Source organism: Triplophysa rosa, linkage group LG4, assembly GCF_024868665.1.
Source record: "Triplophysa rosa linkage group LG4, Trosa_1v2, whole genome shotgun sequence".
NCBI classification, from domain to species: Eukaryota; Metazoa; Chordata; class Actinopteri; order Cypriniformes; family Nemacheilidae; genus Triplophysa; species Triplophysa rosa.
Window position 1 is genome coordinate 30,367,943 of NC_079893.1, and position 18,328 is coordinate 30,386,270.

The following is an 18,328-nucleotide window of genomic DNA, read 5'->3' on the forward strand; positions in this document are numbered from 1 at the left end:
GAGAGAGAGAGAGAGAGAGAGAGGGAGAGAGAGAGAGAGAGAGAGAGAGAGTATAAATTCAACAAGCTGCAGTAACAGACAGACAGACAGACAGTCAGGATGAATGTGCACCTGCTGTGGTCGACGGTTGTTCTTCTCTCTTCACCTCTCCTCACATCATGTGACCCGCTGTGAGTATTCAAAACACTCTCAACTCATAGATTATAGATTATATTTAAAACAATGTGATTTTATCTTCTCAGATTCGTTCTGACGGCTCCTAACTAGCTGAGGGTGGGTTCCTCAGAGAACGTGTTCGTGGAGGCTCAGGATTATGATGGAGGAGATTTGAGTGTGAACATCATGGTGAAAAACTTCCCAACCAAAAGCAATGATCTGCTGCGTAAAACTGTGTTCCTGACCAGGGAAAATAACTTCCAGGTCCTTACAGACATAAAGGTGAGACGACAGATTTTTCAAAATTGAGATTTATACAGTACATCATCTGAAAGCTGAATAAATAAGCCATTGATGCATGATTTGTTGGGATCGGACAATATTTGTCCGAGATACAACTATTTAAAACTCTGGAATCTGAGGGTGCAAAAAAATTAAAACAATGAGAAAATCGCCTTTAAAGTTGTCCAAATTAAGTATATTACTCACAAAAATTACGTTTTAAAATATACACGGTAGAAAATTTACAAAATATCATAATGGAACTTGATCTTTCCTTAATATCCAAATGATTTTTGGCATAAAAGAAAAATCGATAATTTTTACGCATACAATGTTTTTTTGGTTATGCCCCAAAAAGTTCCAGTGCTACCCATGACTGGTGTTGTGGTCCAGGGTCACAAATATGAACATAGTCAGTGTTTTGTCACGGCACTAAAACAAGTTTTGTAAATGATGTTGAACTTTTAAAATGCTTTTGTTTTTATTCTTTGCTATTTTGACCTTGCCGTGTAGATTCCTGCCGACGAAAAGAATTTCCAGAGAGATGTGGAGAAGCAGTTTGTGTATTTACAGGCTCAATTTCCTACTAAAACCCTGGAGAAAGTGGTCATGGTGTCATTCCAGTCTGGATATATATTTGTACAGACAGACAAACCCATCTACACACCCGACAGCACAGGTGAGATACACATAATCTTCAGACTAAGATAGCAATTGGACAGAGCATGTCAAACATATTAAGCCACAATTATTTAGATATTTTTAATGTAATTTCAACTAAGAGAAAAGATAAAAAAACAAACAAAAAGTTTTCACTTACTCTCTTTTGCAGTTAAATACAGGATTTTCTCTCTGACTCCAAACCTGCGTATCAGCACGTCTGACATCTCAGTGGAAATCACGGTACGGCCAAATGACAAAACACCGAGCCTCATTCATGTCACTTCAATGAGTAAACAGAGTTATTTATCTCCTCCAGATTCTGTGTGCAATCCCGATTTTTTGTTTTTTAGTTATTAGGCTTTAAACCGGTGAAAGAGAAAATGTTGGACAAACATAAGAGATAAAAGGATCTGATATTTAGAATTAAAGAAGTATTAAAAAGTATACGACTAAACTTGTCTGGCTTATATTGCTTTTTTGAATCTGTAAAAAAATATGCAGCTTCAAGCACACGAAGGGCTTTGTTTTGTTTCGGGAAAACAGAATATACAGTACAGTATGTTTTTAGATCACTTCTATCTAGAGATTTTCCAGCAATTTAAAAAAAGTTACAGTGTGACTTTTTCTGCACTGTCAACTTTATTTATTTTCCAAAAGTCAATGAAGCTCTCTTCTCTGTTAAGATTGTGTTTTCAGATTAGTTTATGTCCGTATGTTTTAAGAATCCACAAGGTATCACCATTCATTCAGAGACGGTTTATCCAGAGCGAGGAATGAAGCCTAAAATATACCCAATCCCCGAGATTGCCAGGTGTGTTGACTCTTTGACCATCTCCATTTACAGTACGATCTGATGTTTGTTTTAATGTTATAAAATCCGACATGTTTATGTTTTAAGTCCTGGAATCTGGAAGGTGGTCACACGGTACTCAAACACCCCACAGAAGACCTTCACTGCAGACTTTGAGGTCAAAGAATACGGTGAGACGTGTGTCAACAAAACCATTGTGTTGGGCAATAGATAACTTCGAAAACCCCAAATAATGTGAGTGTGGTTTTGGTTTGTAGTGCTTCCAACTATCGAAGCCACATTATCACTCAGCAAATCGTACTTCTATGTGGGCGAAGACCGTCTAACAGTCGACATTACTGCCAAGTAAAAGGAATTTGTCTTTATAAAGTACAAAATACCGTATGAACAACAAAAACTTGTGACGTGAGATGGAAGCTTTATTTTTTATGTAGGTACCTGTTTGGGCAGAAGGTAGAGGGACAAGCGTATGTGATATTTGGCATCATGGACGAAGAGAGAAAGTTGAGCATCCCTGACTCACTGCAGAGGGTTCCGGTGAGCTTTCTCTCAATAACAACAATACCTTTTGCCTAATTGATTCATAAAGCTGATTGAACAAGCCGTGATGGGCAGTAAAAGCAATACAAATTCACGTTAGCTCATGGGTTCTCAACCTTTTTGACTCCAAGGCCCCCCATTGTATTCAACAATATTTAAAGGCCCCCCTCCACCCAATTTCTTCCCAATAAAATATTTTACAGCTTAACATTAACTGGAAAAATGTTTATTCATTATATAAATTTGCCAAATAATAAGAAATATCTTGTTTGTAAATGCATTTCAACGCTAATTTTGTCTCATTTTTTAAATATTGGTCATCTTGAGGCTCCCTTGGAAGTCAGCTGGGGTCCCCTTGTGGGCCCCGGCCCCCCCGTTAAATAGCTAACTGCGTTAGCTATTTAAAAACAAAACCTTCCAACATAGGTCAAATTCAAGTCATCCCTCTGTAAATATTGCCTGCGCCCAAACCGCATAAATTGCTTAACTTGAAGACCATGTCACTGCAACACAACACATAAAATAGATCTTATCGATAAACATGCACTGTCCATGTGGTTTGTGTGAGTTTACATTAGAACGCAAATATCTTTTTCAGATAGTTAAAGGTAAAGGAAGCGCTACTCTGACCAGGAAAATGATTCTTGAAACCTTTCCAAACATCGACGAGCTGGTTGGGAAATCAATCTTTGTTTCGGTCAGCGTTTTAACAGAGACCGGTGAGGTCAACACACTCTGTTTATCTGTTGTTTATTAAGTTTACGTGTATGTGTCTATATACTGTTGACATAATGATGTGTGTGTGTTTCAGGCAGTGAAATGGTGGAAGCACAAAAGAGAGGCATTCAGATTGTGACGTCACCGTACACCATCCACTTCAAGAGAACACCTCAATTCTTCAAACCTGGAATGCCCTTTGACGTCTCGGTATAAATCTAGACTAAAATGCCGAGGCATGATAAAGAACTGCATTGTTCGTCATTATTTTTATATACTGTATTTGTTCGATTATTTCTTTTGCCTGGGTTTCGTAAAAGGTTTACGTGACAAATCCTGACCAGACGCCTTCTGAAAATGTGCTATTGGAGGTCAACCCTGGAGGATTCAGACGTCAAACAAAAGCCAATGGCATTGCGAAGATCCCCGTAGAGGTTAAGGGAGATGCTTCGACACTGGACATCACAGTAAGACCTGCCTCTCCAACTAACATAAACTGAAAAATTAACTGCATATTTACAGTTGTTTGTTGATTTATTTTTCAGGTGGAGACCAAAGATCCACAATTAGAAGATAAACAGCAGGCGGTGAAAAAGATGACGGCTCACGCCTACAAACCCCAAGGCAACTCTAAAAACTACCTGCACATCGGCATTGATGCTGCCGAGTTGGAGATCGGTGATGAAAGGAAAGTCAGTCTGAACATACCAACAGGTTCAATGGTCACAAATCACGATTACACGTACATGGTGAGAGAAGTAACAGCATGTTAACGCACATGCGCTGTTACAATTTTGCGTTTGAGACTGTAGGAATGCTCAAGTGTTACTCATTGTATTTTCAGATCATCAGTAAGGGGCAGATTGTGAGCGTAGGAAGAGAGAAGAGACTAGGACGGTCTCTAATCATTGTGCCTCTAACTGTGACCAAAGACATGGTTCCGTCTTTTCGCATAGTGGCTTATTATCACGTGGGATCGGATGAGGTGGTGTCCGACTCCGTCTGGGTTGATGTGAAGGACACGTGCATGGGAACAGTGAGTAATCCATCACCAAATAACGAGTGCATTACTTTTACAGTTAAATACAGTATCGTACTGTGATTTTACGGTTAATGATACAACAGACTTTCTATAATTAAACATTGGAGTCATGTGAATTTATAATATTACATTGCCAATTTTTGTACATTACAAGTTATTATTAAATTTAAGGATTTATATTTTATTTATTTCACTTGCGTAGAGTATTTGATATAGCTGTTCAACGATTAATCGCATACAGAATAAAAGCTTAATAAAAGCTAAAATTTTGTCATCCTTTACTCACCCTCTTGTCTTTCTGACTGAACACAAAATAAGATATTTTGAAGAATGTTGGTAACCGATGATTGGGTAGCGCGGTTGTTCAGTTACCAACATACTTTAAAATATCTTCTCTGTTCTGCAGAAAAAAAGAGAGTCATACAAGTTTGAAATGACAAGAGTAATTGAGTAATGACAAGTAAATGATAACACAATTGTTTCATATATTAGTATATTAATTATATTAGTATAATAATATCACTTTTAATTGTCGCGCCTGGATAAATGTTTAATTTAGGTTTACTGTGATCTGCTGAATCAAGGAACACAATTTCAAAGGTTTTAGTTGAGCGTTATTTCATTTGTTTCGCTATTTTCCTCCAGTCTGAGTGTCTTAGCGTAAATGATTCATTCTCTGTCTCTGTGTCTCATAACAGCTTAAAATTCAGCTGAAAGACGACAATTACGAACAGAATTATAGAAGTCCACATGACGCGGTCAACATGCAAATAACTGGAGATCCCAGAGCTAAAGTTGGGCTGGTGGTGGTTGACAAGGCTGTGCATGTCCTCAACAAGAACAGACTCACACAGTCGAAGGTGACTAAACATCATCAGGCCACATATTAAAAACATTACGTTTTTCTTCTATAACTTTGACAACTGGTTTGCTGTCTGTAGATCTGGGACGTGATCGAGAAACATGACACAGGTTGTACAGCGGGCAGTGGAAGAGACAGAATGGGGGTTTTCTATGACGCTGGTCTGATGTTTGAGTCCAGCACCGCTGGAGGAACCAACACCAGAACAAGTACCTGAATGGTTCAGCTCTTCCAACAAATAAAAACACCAGTCTGTTCTGTTTTTCTTCTCTCTTTGGTCACCATCACCAATGAGGGTTGCAAGGTGGTTGTCCTTGACATGTCTTGTGTTTTCTTTGTGTGATTTTGTCATCCTCTAGTGCTTGATTGTCCCGCTGCTCCACAGAGAAGACGGAGAGCTGGGGATCTTTTGCAGGTCACCACTACACTGTGTAAGGAGCTGGACTTACACAATGGACACATACAGATTTTTGCCTTCGAGTTGGTGAAATGTATATAAAACAGAATGCAATGATTTGCATACCTCAACACGAATGGAACAACATTCAAAATTCATTAACATTTTACACAGTGTCCCAACTTTTTTGGAAAAGAGGTTGTGCACAAGAACAGATCCTCTGGGCGCTGTGTTCTTTTACAAACTCAGAATTTTATGTCTCCAACATTATGTCTCTGGTACAATGCCCATCATAATTAGATCACATTTTTGTCTTTATACCTTCCATGTGTTTATCTTCATGTTTACATTTAGGTTTATACAGTATATATTCCTATTCCAAATTTATGTTTGGGGCTGCTAGAGGATCTTGAATGTAAGATCTTTTTGGCTATCAGTGTATTTATTCTTCTACTCTTCTCATTGCTCTGCTTTTGTGTTGTCAGCTGGTAAATACTCTGGCGATGTGAAGAAGTGCTGTGTCGATGGAATGAGAGACAATAAACTCGGCTACACCTGTGAACGAAGAGCCACGTACATTGATGACGGACAGGAGTGTGTCCAGGCCTTCTTACACTGCTGCAATGAGATGAAAAATAGCAGACAGAAGTTTGGAGAGGCAGAGATGGTTCTGGCTCGCAGTAAGTAACATGAAGTCTGCTTTTAGTTGCAAAGCCCAGACATATTGATTTCTCTCATATATTTAGGGGTCAAGCCCCAAAGTGTATTGTCTTCTAAATGCTTTTACCAATGTTTTCAAATCTGCTTTTCAAAAACTTTTTAGTCTTTGTAGGGCTTGAACCCGTAGTCGCTGCTTGCAGCTATATTTGATGAATTGTTTTATTAACAATTAAAAAAAACTTTTTAATAAACATCAAATACATTTCCAAGAGTGTATGCACCCAAGCAACCCAAAACACAATAAAACATGTAATTTCTGCATTGAATAAAGTAACATTAAACAATAGTAATTGCACATGTCTGGTTAAACTTTTAACAGGTGATGAAGATGATGATTATTTGACCGATTCTGATGACATTGTTTCACGGTCAGTCTTTCCTGAGAGCTGGTTTTGGGATGAGGTGGATGTGCCACAATGTGGAAGTAAAACCTGGTGAGTTCGCCAAAAAAACTTCCATCAAGCAAATGAACTGAAATTTTAAGTCAACCAGTATCTCTCAAACTATTACGCAGGCATATCATTTAAATATAGGTACTGTAAATATTTTCACGCAGATATTTCCTAAATATATACATGTATGTGTTCGTTCTGGGTGCGTTTAATCGTGATTAAACGTTGAACAGCCCTAGAGTCTGGACACAAATTTATGAATGTTATAATTTTTATTTGAATACAAAACGAAGTTACTGAGGTATGAGGGAGTATTTAAACGTTTCAGATGTTTCCGTGTCATTTCCTCACATTGCAGCGTAACACCAGAAAAGACCATGTATCTGAAAGACTCCATCACTACCTGGCAAATCTTAGCCATCAGCGTGTCAGACACGCACGGTGAGTTGAAGATCTTGATTTTGCGATGGATTGTAAAACAGCCGAGGCTTCAAAGCAAAAACGATCCCGCCACATCATAACATCCTCCTCTTCCGTATTCTCCCCGAAGGTATCTGTGTGGCAGATCCTCTGGAGATGGTGGTTTTTAAGAAGTTTTTCATCGACCTCAAGGTGCCCTACTCAGCCGTTCGCAACGAGCAGCTGGAAGTCAAAGCCATCATTCACAATTACACCCCTCAGCACATGAAGGTCATTTCATAGGCAACAGTCTACGCACAAGTCAAATAGTGACTTCAAGCATATCTGCTAATAGTTTTCCTCCACTGTCTTTTTTTCAGAAAGTGCGTGTGGAGTTTGTGGAGACAGTAGGCGTTTGCAGTGCTGCCAGTAAGAAGGGTAAATACAAAACCACGGTCGAAGTCCAACCCTTTTCTAGCAGATCGGTTTCATATGTGATCATTCCCATGATGTTGAGTGGCGAGAACAACATTTACATGATCGAGGTGAAGGCTGCCGCATTCGACTTTACAGATGGAGTGAAAAAAGAACTGAAGGTGGTGGTAAGTCTGAGTGCAATTGTGTTTCAGTGTTGTTTAGGTCATAGATGAGATTTGGCCTTCTGATCGTTCTTTCTGTTTCCATTCAGTCTGAAGGTGTGCTACGCAATGAAACAGTGAAAAATATTGAGCTCAATCCCGCCGAGACGGGTGAGAATTACAGTGAACCACATAAACAATTCCAGTCAATCAAGATTATAAAGATAGGCTCCCGGCCGAAGCATCTCGCTTGGCTATAGCTTTGTACAAAATGAAATGAGCTACTCTTAAGATGTCCTTCCTGTGATCGGTACACGAGTCATCACCCTTCCTCTTCATCTCATCTGGAACAGGTGGAGAACAGCGCGTACAAATTAGAGCTGACAAGCCGTCCGATTGGATTCCAGACACACCTGCTAAAGTGTTCGTCTCAGTATCTGGTAGTGAAAAGTGTTGATTTCATAAAACGGTTAGTTCCGGTTGGATCGAATTCTTTGCATTTAGTCTTGTCTTGCCGCCAGGGGATGACATCACTCAGACGGTTGACCAGGCCATCAGTGGAGATTTCATGGGTCGACTCATTTACCAGCCCGGCGGGTGCGGAGAGCAAAACGTCATGCACATGACTCTACCTCTCATTGCCACTCATTATCTGGACAGCACCAATCAGTGGGACAAGGTCGGCCCGGAGCGCCGCACAGAAGCCATTCAACACATCAACACAGGTCCAAACACGAACAAACAATCTGAAACTTGAAATTAAAAGTTGATGTTTTTCAAGATCTCAGATTGGAACGGAGAAATAACATGTTTCTGCGCTTATCTGTCTTTTTTCGTCATAAGGTTATCAGAAGCAGTTAAGTTACCGTAAACCTGATGATGGGTCATTTGGTGCCTGGTCACATTCAAAGAGCGGCACATGGTAACATCATTTTACTAACAGAAACTACCGACACTTATGTTTTATTTAACTTGTAAAAGCTAGCCTATATTATGGAAGCCCGTTTCCGCCAGGGTTGGAATGTTTTTAGATTTTATGACTTTGTCGACTTATTTCGAAATTTCAACTTCGTAACTCAAAATAATGAGAAACTTTCTCATAATAATGACTTAAGTATCTCAAAATAATGAGAAACTAAGTCAAAATTTCGACTTAGTAACTCATAATAATGACTTAGTATCTCGTAATAATGACTTGGTTATTAAGTCAAAATTTCGACATTATTTTGAGATACTTAAGTCGAAATTTCGACTTAATAACTAAGTCATTATTACGAGTTACTAAGTATCTCAAAATAATGTCGAAATTTTGACTTAATAACTAAGTCATTATTATGAGAAAGTTTCTCATTATTTTGAGTTACTAAGTCAAAATTTCGACTTAGTTTCTCATTATTATGAGATACTAAGTCATTATTATGAGATACTAAGTCATTATTATGAGATACTAAGTCATTATTATGAGTTACTAAGTCGAAATTTCGACTTAGTTTCTCATTATTATGAGATACTAAGTCATTATTATGAGATACTAAGTCATTATTATGAGATACTAAGTCGAAATTTCGACTTAATAACCAAGTTACGAGTTACTAAGTATCTCAAAATAATGTCGAAATTTTGACTTAATAACTAAGTCATTATTACGAGATACTAAGTCATTATTATGAGTTACTAAGTCGAAATTTTTACTTAGTTTCTCATTATTTTGAGATTTTTAAGTCATTATTATGAGAAAGATTCTCATTATTTTGAGTTACTAAGTCAAAATTTCGACTTAGTTTCTCATTATTATGAGATACTAAGTCATTATTATGAGATACTAAGTCATTAATATGAGTTACTAAGTCATTAATATGAGTTACTAAGTCAAAATTTTGACTTAGTTTCTCATTATTTTGAGATACTAAGTCATAATAATGACTTATTAAATCTAAAAAAATCCCAACCCTGGCGGAAACGGGCTTCCATACTATATGATGAATGATCATGACCGTCATTGTCCCGTGTTGCCGTCAAACTGTTTTTTTAACATTATTCTGTGTTTAATATTATTTTGTTCTGCTTTTGCGTCTATTTTTGTCTCTCTGTTAAAGGTTGACGGCATATGTGGCTAAGGTTTTTGCTATGGCCACAGACTATATTGCTGTAAATGAAGATGTGCTCTGCAGCGCCCTCAAGTGGCTGGTGCTCAACAAACAACTGCCAGACGGATCTTTCAAAGACGATCAGCCTATATTCACAATAAACATGGGCGTGAGTTGAACTTTATCACTAGTGGACCTTTTGTTTTGTTTTTCAGATGCGCAACATTTCTTTTAAAATACCTAAAGAGATTCTGAACATGAATTGTGATGTAGTCGCTAGACTTTCTTGAATTCAGGTCTATAAATGTCTTGAGTTTGAAAAGTTTTATTTTCTGTGTAGCTGAAAGAGTGATCAAATTCACATTTGATTTTCAACGAACCTCAGAAAAACGTTCAGTGCTATGATGAAGTAAAAAAAGACATACACACACACAGTTGATGTTTGTGCTTTGATTCAGGGTGATGTACGTGGGAAAGATGGAGAAGCTTCTCTGACTGCGTTTGTTCTGATCGCCATGCAGGAGGGCAGCGAGATTTGTGCCAGATCAGTTGGTGTGAGTTCAACTCTTTCTCCACGTGCACTTTTGAAAAAAATGTAATTCAGTACACCGGAATTTACTTTTAAATCTGTTCATTTTCACCTCTTTATTCAGAGTATGCTTAACAGTATGAGAAAGGCTGAAGGCTATCTGGAAGGTAAACTTCAGAAACTGACCAATCCTTACGCTGTTGCTATGACGTCCTACGCTATGGCCAACGCCAACAAACTCAATAAAGATGTGTTGATGAAGCACTCCACTAAACAGGAAGGTCAGTAGTGTTACAACAAGATCCCAAAATATAAAGTGTTTTTACATCGTCAAACATTTAAAATTAAATGTGTTTCCGCTCGGACATTACTGCATCTTACAAACAGCCGGCACTGCTTGGATTGTCCTGGGACAACATTATCACTCTCTGGAGGCCACAGCCTATGCCGTGCTGGCCCTCGTGAAAGCAAAAGAATACGTCAAAGCAGGAGAAGCCGTGCACTGGCTGGCCAGACAACAATCTAACTATGGCGGTTATGCAACCACACAGGTGAACCACCCAGCTAGCACACGTACGTATCTAATATGTCTGCTAAAGATCTGGAAAACATCTGCTGTGTAAAAAACATCTGGTAAACATCTTAGAAACAGCAGTTTTACATCCATTCTAAATCATAAACATCTTACAGACGGCTCCTAGACGTCTATATGACATCTGACAGCAGACGTCTCTGAGACGTATTGGAGACGAGCAAACTATGTATTGCAGATGTAAAATAGGCATCTGCCAGATGTACGTGTGCTTTCAGGGCAACAACCCAACGATACACATGTGCCGACTCTTTACACACTGTGTGTTACTCATTTGTCTGTTGTAGGCGACCATCATGGTGTTCCAGGCGATAGCCGAATACCGTACACAAGCGAGGAAAACCCAAGATTTCAGACTGGACGTGGAGCTGTCTTTGGCTGAAAGAAGCAACTCGATCAAATGGAGTTTCAATCAACACAATGTGCATGTGACGCGGTCGGACAAGGTGAGAATTCACCTGACTAACCCCAGCTGTCTAATTCTGTTTATATTTATATAAAAAACGATTTTTAGCCATCTAGTCTATATATAACTTTCCGTCTACACCGAACAGACTGATCTCAACAAGGACTTCAACATAACGGCTAAAGGAACTGGAACAGCCACTCTCTCAGTAAGTTGACATGTACAGTCATCACATAAATGTTTATATGAGTGTGTGACGCGTGTTACCTGGGTCTGTTTTCAGGTGCTCAGGCTGTACTACGCCAAACCCGCTGACAATGTTAACAACTGTAACCAGTTTGATCTAACTGTTAAAATCGCACAAGATCATGAAGGTAGGTTTGACAAAGAATGCTTATTTCATACATTTATATTTATATAGCCTTTCAGAATTTTCATGTCTTTATTCTATACAGTAAGTTACGTTGGAGCCCTTGAAAGTTACACACTTACTTTGGAATTCTTGTAAGTAAACCCATTGAAATGTGTATGAAGTTACTTAAAAAATATATAAAAATGTGGGTGACGTAAATGTGTTTAATTGAAATAAAATGTGCAATTATGTCATTATTTAGACAAAATTATTTTGTCTACATGCACTCTTGGAAATGTATTTAGTGTTTATAAAAAAGTTTTTTTTAATTGTTAATAAAACAATTCATCAAATATAGCTGCAAGCAGCGACTACGGGGTCAAGCCCTACAGAGACTAAAAGGTTTTTGAAAAGCAGATTTGAAAACATTGGTAAAAGCATTTAGAAGACAATACACTTTGGGGCTTGACCCCTATCGGCCATATCGTATTAGCTGATAAATCGGTATTGGCCCGATAATTAAAGGCAGGCCGATGTTTTAAAGCCGATAAATTATGAATCATTTCCTTGGTTGAACCACTTAAGGTGCACGCTGCTCAGTTAAAATGATATTAATATAATATATATTAGCCAATATACCGGTTATCGGCCTCCAACATAAAGAATAATCAGTTATCGTTAACGGCCAAAATTTACACATCTGTGCATCCCTAGAGCTCCTTTTTATTTTTCTTGACAGCTACCAAAGGGATACAGATGCCACCATGAGTATTCTGGATGTGGGTTTACTGACAGGGTTCATAGCGGATGAAAGAGATCTCACAGAGGTACTTTCATGAAGAACAGTGATGCTGTGCAGCTGTACAGAAAAATTCCTATAAAGCAGTTTATAATTATGTTTTGTGCTGAATATTTCTTATGTTTCAGTTAGTCTTAAGTAAGGACAGAGTCATTCAAAAATTTGAGCTGGACAAGAAGCTCTCAGAACGAGGATCTCTCATCATCTACTTGAATAAGGTATCGCACTTCTACTGTCGAAAATGACATTTCGTTTTTGCACAGAAACCATGTGTTTTGGTTTATGCCCAAATGATATTATATATTAGACATATATGTTTTTATAACTTTACACCTATGAAGAGCTCCTTGCCTCTTTACCATATTTTATTTCTCAAACTTTCAAATAAATGGAACGTCCATAGAGTCGACCAAACGTGCCAGGAGCAAATGTTTTCTTTTTTGCACACCCATATAAAAGTAAATTATATTTTCAATTTCTTAAATAGTGTTTAAAAAAGAAACCAGACGTTTGAGCCGACATGTGCCGCATTTGCGCTTCGGCCTTTTGCGATCCCGCCCCCCTTCTCTCTCCCACTTGCTTCCTGTCCTTTCTCCCACTGTACTACAGAAATAAAGGCAAATAAAAAAGAACCAGAAAGCACTCCTAAAGCTGAAATTATATACAAAACGAATGCACTGTATCAAATTTACTTGCGCAAATAAATAAAAAGTCAATGCAAAGATGCGAATGGATGCAAAATCGCAACGTGAAGGCCACAAGTGTGCGATATTTGCCTCAGTTGCGTCTTCCACGCAAGTTGAAAATGTTCAACTCGAGTGGGATATTCGCGCAAGGAGCTTATTGTCACGTATGGTCTGACATGTACGGATGCGCGAAGACACTCCTCGTCATTCGATGTTTTTATCTGCACAAGTGACGTGAAAACAAATAATCCCGTGAGTAATCTAGAGCGAGGAACGTGAGGCTTCGCTTTTGAATTCATAAAAAATGATCGGCTCACTTGTACATTTACTGATGTCCAGAGTCACATATCACATATATTTGTATGTGTAAGTGCTAAAGTAGATTTTAGCAGCATCTAGTGGTAGCTGGACTACGGTAGCTGACACAAGGCTAAGATGTCGTCATGTTTTCGCTTCTTTGCCGAAAGAAATAACGTAATTACGAAACGCGTTCTGTAGAGCAGTTTGTCCATTTAGGGCTACTGTAGAAACGACATGGTGATTTCTACGCAAGCGGACCTTCGGCATATGTCGATAGAAATAGCTCATTCTAAGATAATAAAAACATAACACTTCATTATGTAAAGTCTTTATACACCTCTGAACACATAGTTATGTACGTATATTATATTGCATTTCTGTCAATAGATCCTCCAAAAATTACTCACAGCACCTTTAAGTCCACTGTTATTTTCATCACTCACAAAACTGAACTACTATCATTTTAAAAACTTGTGTCCCAAGGTTTCTCATAAAGAAATCGAAAGAATTGTCTTCAGAATGCACAAGATTAATCAAGTAGGTTTGCTGCAGCCTGCTGGAGTCACCGTCTATCAATATTACGAACCAGGTGAGAGATTGACCCACACAGAGAGAGACAGAGAGTGTTCTCTTTTATTGAACTCTTGTGTTTTCTCAGACAAACGCTGTACAAAGTACTACCACCCTGGAAGACAAGATGGCACTCTACTCAGACTGTGTCAGGGAGATGTATGCCAGTGTGCTGAAGGTATTGCTTTCAACTACTGTATACTCATTTAATATACTCATAAACAGGGGTGGGGGACCTTACAAGTGTGTGTTATCGCACAAATAAACAGAAAACTGCAGTTACCAGAAAAAACATAATGTTGACGAAGAGACTCGATGGGAAAAAGCTTGTGAAGCTGGCATGGATTATGGTAAACACGTACTAGAGTTTCTCAGCTCTTATGGAAAGTTGAATTTTGGTGTAACTGCTTGAAATACGCATGTACGTTTTCCAGTTTATAAAGTCAAAGTGGAGCGTATGGATCTGGCAGTACACGCGGACGTCTATATAATGAAAGTGCTGAATGTCCTAAAAGAAGGTACGGATCTTCATTCTCTCGTCTATATGTCTGGGGATCCTTTTCAATTCAATTCAATGTTATTTATATAGCTCATTTCACAATTTTGCATTGTTGCAAAGCAGCTGTACATACAATTACGAAAGAAATATTTTGCTGTATTGTCAACACACGTTAAATAGTCGAATAATAATCGAATGACACCACGGCACAAAAGTTTGTCTAATAACTATTTGATCTTATAGGCACTGATGCGGGTGTTGAAGGGGGTGAGAGAATCTTTATGAGTCATCCTAACTGTAGAGAAACGTTGGGACTGCAAAAAGACAAGACATATCTCATCATGGGCAAATTCATAGATATACCGATCATAGGGAACAGGTAAGTGTTCACTGTGTGTTACTGACAGACCGATATATTGGCGTGGCCGATATATCGGCCGATATTTGGAATTTTTTAATTATATAATATAAATATATTTTTACAAATGGACAACTTATTTTTTGGCCACCAGACAGCACATTAGTATTTAATTCGTAAAAATGCCACTAAGATGTAAAGCTGGCCTTTGCCACTTAGTAATGTAATATTGTAACGTGATGTAATATAGTAATGTTCAACTCTGCTGAAATAGTGGGATTGTAACACCTAGTCCTATTAAGCGAATCTGACCACAGTAAAATGGGTAAGGTGGATCAGATACAAAAATTGTATATTAAGTAATAATAATATATTGCTATATATTATTCATATTAAGCCATGTTTAGCTGCCCAAAATTCATATAATGTCATGTGGGGAACATGTGTTAAAGTGTGTTACTAACTAGGTACGTAATACTCAATAATTGTTCATTTAGTTTCACCAGTTGTCTGTATGTCTCCCATTTACTCATTTAATTGCATTTGTGTTATAACGGCCAGTCGGCCACAGTGCTTTCGGCATCGGCCATTAAAAAACTCATATCGGTCGACCACTACTGTGTGTAAGTGTGTTTGATTCGCTTTGGTTGGTTTATGGAGTGTTGTTTACATTGAAAAGGAGTCACGTTTTACATGTTCACACAGACGTAGATGGTAATTGTGTCTTTCTTTTTCTGATCTGTTTAGCCGGCAGTACGTCTTGGGTGAGCACACCTGGATCGAGTACTGGCCCACAAGAGAGGAGAGCCAAACTCCAGAATACAGTCAAAAATACATTGGACTCTCTAAACTAGGCCATGACCTTTTCAATACAGGATGTACTACATAAGCATATGACAACTGTGTGTTAACTCAAGAAAATCTGACTTTCTCTAAGAAATACTCTTTCTGTGCTTTCAATGGCTTAAAGTTCATTTGTTTTTAAGGAGAATATTTTAGTCAAACAGTGACTTTGAGAATTACAAATCAGAGGTTAATTTTGTTTGTTTGTTTAGAATCTCAGAGTAATCATTAAAAGCAATTCTCAAATTTATTTCTCTAGCACTTTTTACAGTTTTGCATTGTTGCAGAGTAGCTTTACAGAAAAGACATTTTGGAACAAAAAAAACGGATAGGAAAATGGCACAACTATTAGTTAAAAACATATTTTGTGTTGATCCTGTTGTGTATTTTGTTGCCAAAGCAACTCAATAAATGACTCGATACAATTTGTGCATATGATGCTATTTTTTTGCCAAATCTCTTTGAATTCTTCTCAAAGCTGAACTTCAGTTTACACTCCAAACACAACTATGTCTGGAGCACAGTCCAAGTTTTTTAAACGTACAAACACACTGGGAGAGTATTAAAAAAAGTCATAGTAATGGTATAATAGTGTCTAATTATTAATATTATTATTAATAAAATACTTAAAAATAAATAGCACAGTATTAAAAATCCTGAATCCAAAGAATATACATTGGTCAATTCCTTTTGATAATTTTTTGTTTATTTATTATACAATTATGGCAAAAGATGTGCTATGGATGTTTAAACAAATATTTTTTCAAATCAATTTCACAGAATGTCTTGTTATTACAATAACAATAAAATGTGGTACTCGAGGCTCAGTGAATCCTTTCACTCATATAACTAATTTCCGACCAAGTGTACATAACTGCAGTGAATTTATCTGCTTTACACTCCATTTGAAACCAAGATTTTTCAAAACACTAAACACAGTTCTCGTTATCAGGCGCGTGATTCAAAGCTAAAAGCTTCTATGTTTTATTGAAAAAATGTTGACATTTAAAATGCTGTTCATTTGTGGAAACATCCCAGGATTTCTGTGTCATTGTAATCAAGAATCGTTTTCTTAATTGTCTTTTTAGAGGCTGATGAAGCTGAATGCTACCGTCATAAAGTCTTAATTTTGGATGCATGCAACAACTTTACAGCAGTCCAGTTTTAGTTCTGCATTCACAGCAAGACACACAGTCACACACTTTAAACACACTTCAAGTTGAAATAGAAAAATGTATTTATTAAAAAAATAAGTAATGTAACTGTTCAAATTTCAACATGATGGGTTGTGTTATAGTTATGCGCATGAAACCAGCATCAAAAGGTTGTTCTGTGAACCCTTAACAGGACACGCTCTTTGAAGTTGACTTTGAGAGCTTTTTCTCAATCGTTACATTTAAAAAGTTTTTGTTGTGTTGTAATTTTATGAATAAAATCGGCATCTTAATGTTGTTATAGGAACCAGTAACAAGACACACCCTCTAAAGTTGAGATAAAAGAGTATTTTTATTTTTCAATGCACATTTCAATAGCATGTGCACAACATGCAAAGAAGGTCCCGGGATTCACTTTGACTGGCAAACCAATGTCTAAACATTCCAGGAGAAACACCCCTCGCTCAGACTGCCTTTCGCATTCATCCGCTTGCTAGTGGCACGGAGTGCGCTATAGCAGCATAAGACATCAATTTTTCAATTTTTCTTGTCTGGATTTGTTCTGCAAATCCAGACAATATCTAAGTGTTGTTCTATGAACTAGTAACAGGACAGGACACACCCTTTGAAGTTGAGATAAAATGCTGGATGTTTAAAGGATATATGTTAACAGGATTAAATACAACTCAAAAGCGGATGTCCTGATTAACATATGAGAGTAAAAGGTACATGGAAATGTTGTTCTATGAACAAGTAAAAATACACTCCCTTTGAGGTTGACATGTAAGATTTTGTGTATTTCATTCACATTTAGTAAAACCAACTAAGATTTTTCCTCAATTGTTTCATTTCAATAGTTTTTTTTTGTCTTATAATTACGTAAATAATACCCGCATTGAAATGTTCTTCTAGGAGCAAGTATTAACACACATCCTTTGAAATTGAGATACAAGAGTGTATTTATAGGAAATTAATTGGTGTATTTGTTTCCATTTTAATAGTATGCGTTGTGTAATTGTGTGAATAAAACCAACTTAAAAATGTTTGTCTAAGAACCAGTAATAAGACGCACCCTTTGAATTTAAGATAGAAGTGCGTATTCATTTTACATAAATTGACACGTTCGTTGATATTTCATGTGCTGATGGATTTAATTAACAGAAGAATTCAATGCTTCAGAACTATTGTCACAGGTAGTAAAATGACTATATTCTTTGGTCAAATTTGTATTAAACATTACTAAATCAGTTGTTTGGCAAATGGTTCCTTCAGTAAATAAATATGTTGTACCAGCAGTCCAAATACTGTTTTTTTTTTGTTCTAGGAATTTCATATGTGGTAAAAATTTACATATGGCACCGTGCACGTAGAGTACCGGAACCTTTTATCCCACTTGAAGCACTGAGGATGAGTCCAAAGTAAATGAAAATCAAATACAGAACATATATTTAAATCATTATATGTGCACCCAAGGAAAGGCCATGTTCCAATTACTCCATCCATTTAAATTTGAGTTAAATCTGCTGCAAAGATCATTTAATCTTTTCTGTTTTAATTTAAATTAACAGGATGCATCGACAGATACCCTGTTGAT

The 18,328-nt window shown here is 37.3% G+C and overlaps 1 protein-coding gene across 1 annotated transcript; it reads left to right on the forward strand.

Moving 5' to 3' along the window:
- Positions 1-99: 99 nt before the first annotated feature.
- LOC130553165 (complement C3-like) lies at positions 100-15,854 on the forward strand. Its single transcript, XM_057331946.1, has 40 exons — positions 100-170; positions 243-438; positions 952-1,117; positions 1,271-1,341; positions 1,824-1,912; positions 2,000-2,082; positions 2,170-2,257; positions 2,347-2,449; positions 3,051-3,171; positions 3,264-3,379; positions 3,490-3,636; positions 3,715-3,918; positions 4,014-4,205; positions 4,910-5,071; positions 5,153-5,282; positions 5,433-5,504; positions 5,956-6,150; positions 6,510-6,624; positions 6,941-7,023; positions 7,133-7,272; positions 7,362-7,583; positions 7,670-7,730; positions 7,913-7,999; positions 8,081-8,284; positions 8,403-8,481; positions 9,656-9,815; positions 10,105-10,200; positions 10,300-10,456; positions 10,563-10,726; positions 11,055-11,213; positions 11,322-11,381; positions 11,457-11,547; positions 11,629-11,677; positions 12,265-12,352; positions 12,453-12,542; positions 13,794-14,058; positions 14,150-14,230; positions 14,315-14,398; positions 14,623-14,758; positions 15,485-15,854. The coding sequence occupies exons 2-40, from the start codon at positions 343-345 to the stop codon at positions 15,624-15,626; spliced, it is 4,848 nt and encodes a 1,615-aa protein (XP_057187929.1). The 5' UTR covers positions 100-170; positions 243-342; the 3' UTR covers positions 15,627-15,854.
- The last annotated feature ends 2,474 nt before the right edge of the window (positions 15,855-18,328 follow it).

Excerpts from the sequence above, each read along its gene's own strand:
- LOC130553165 (XM_057331946.1), top strand. The coding sequence starts at position 343 with ATGGTGAAAAACTTCCCAACCAAAAGCAATGATCTGCTGCGTAAAACT. Across the intron at positions 1,342-1,823 it reads ACATCTCAGTGGAAATCACG|AATCCACAAGGTATCACCAT; the intron begins GTACGGCCAAAT and ends GTATGTTTTAAG. Across the intron at positions 9,816-10,104 it reads TATTCACAATAAACATGGGC|GGTGATGTACGTGGGAAAGA; the intron begins GTGAGTTGAACT and ends GCTTTGATTCAG.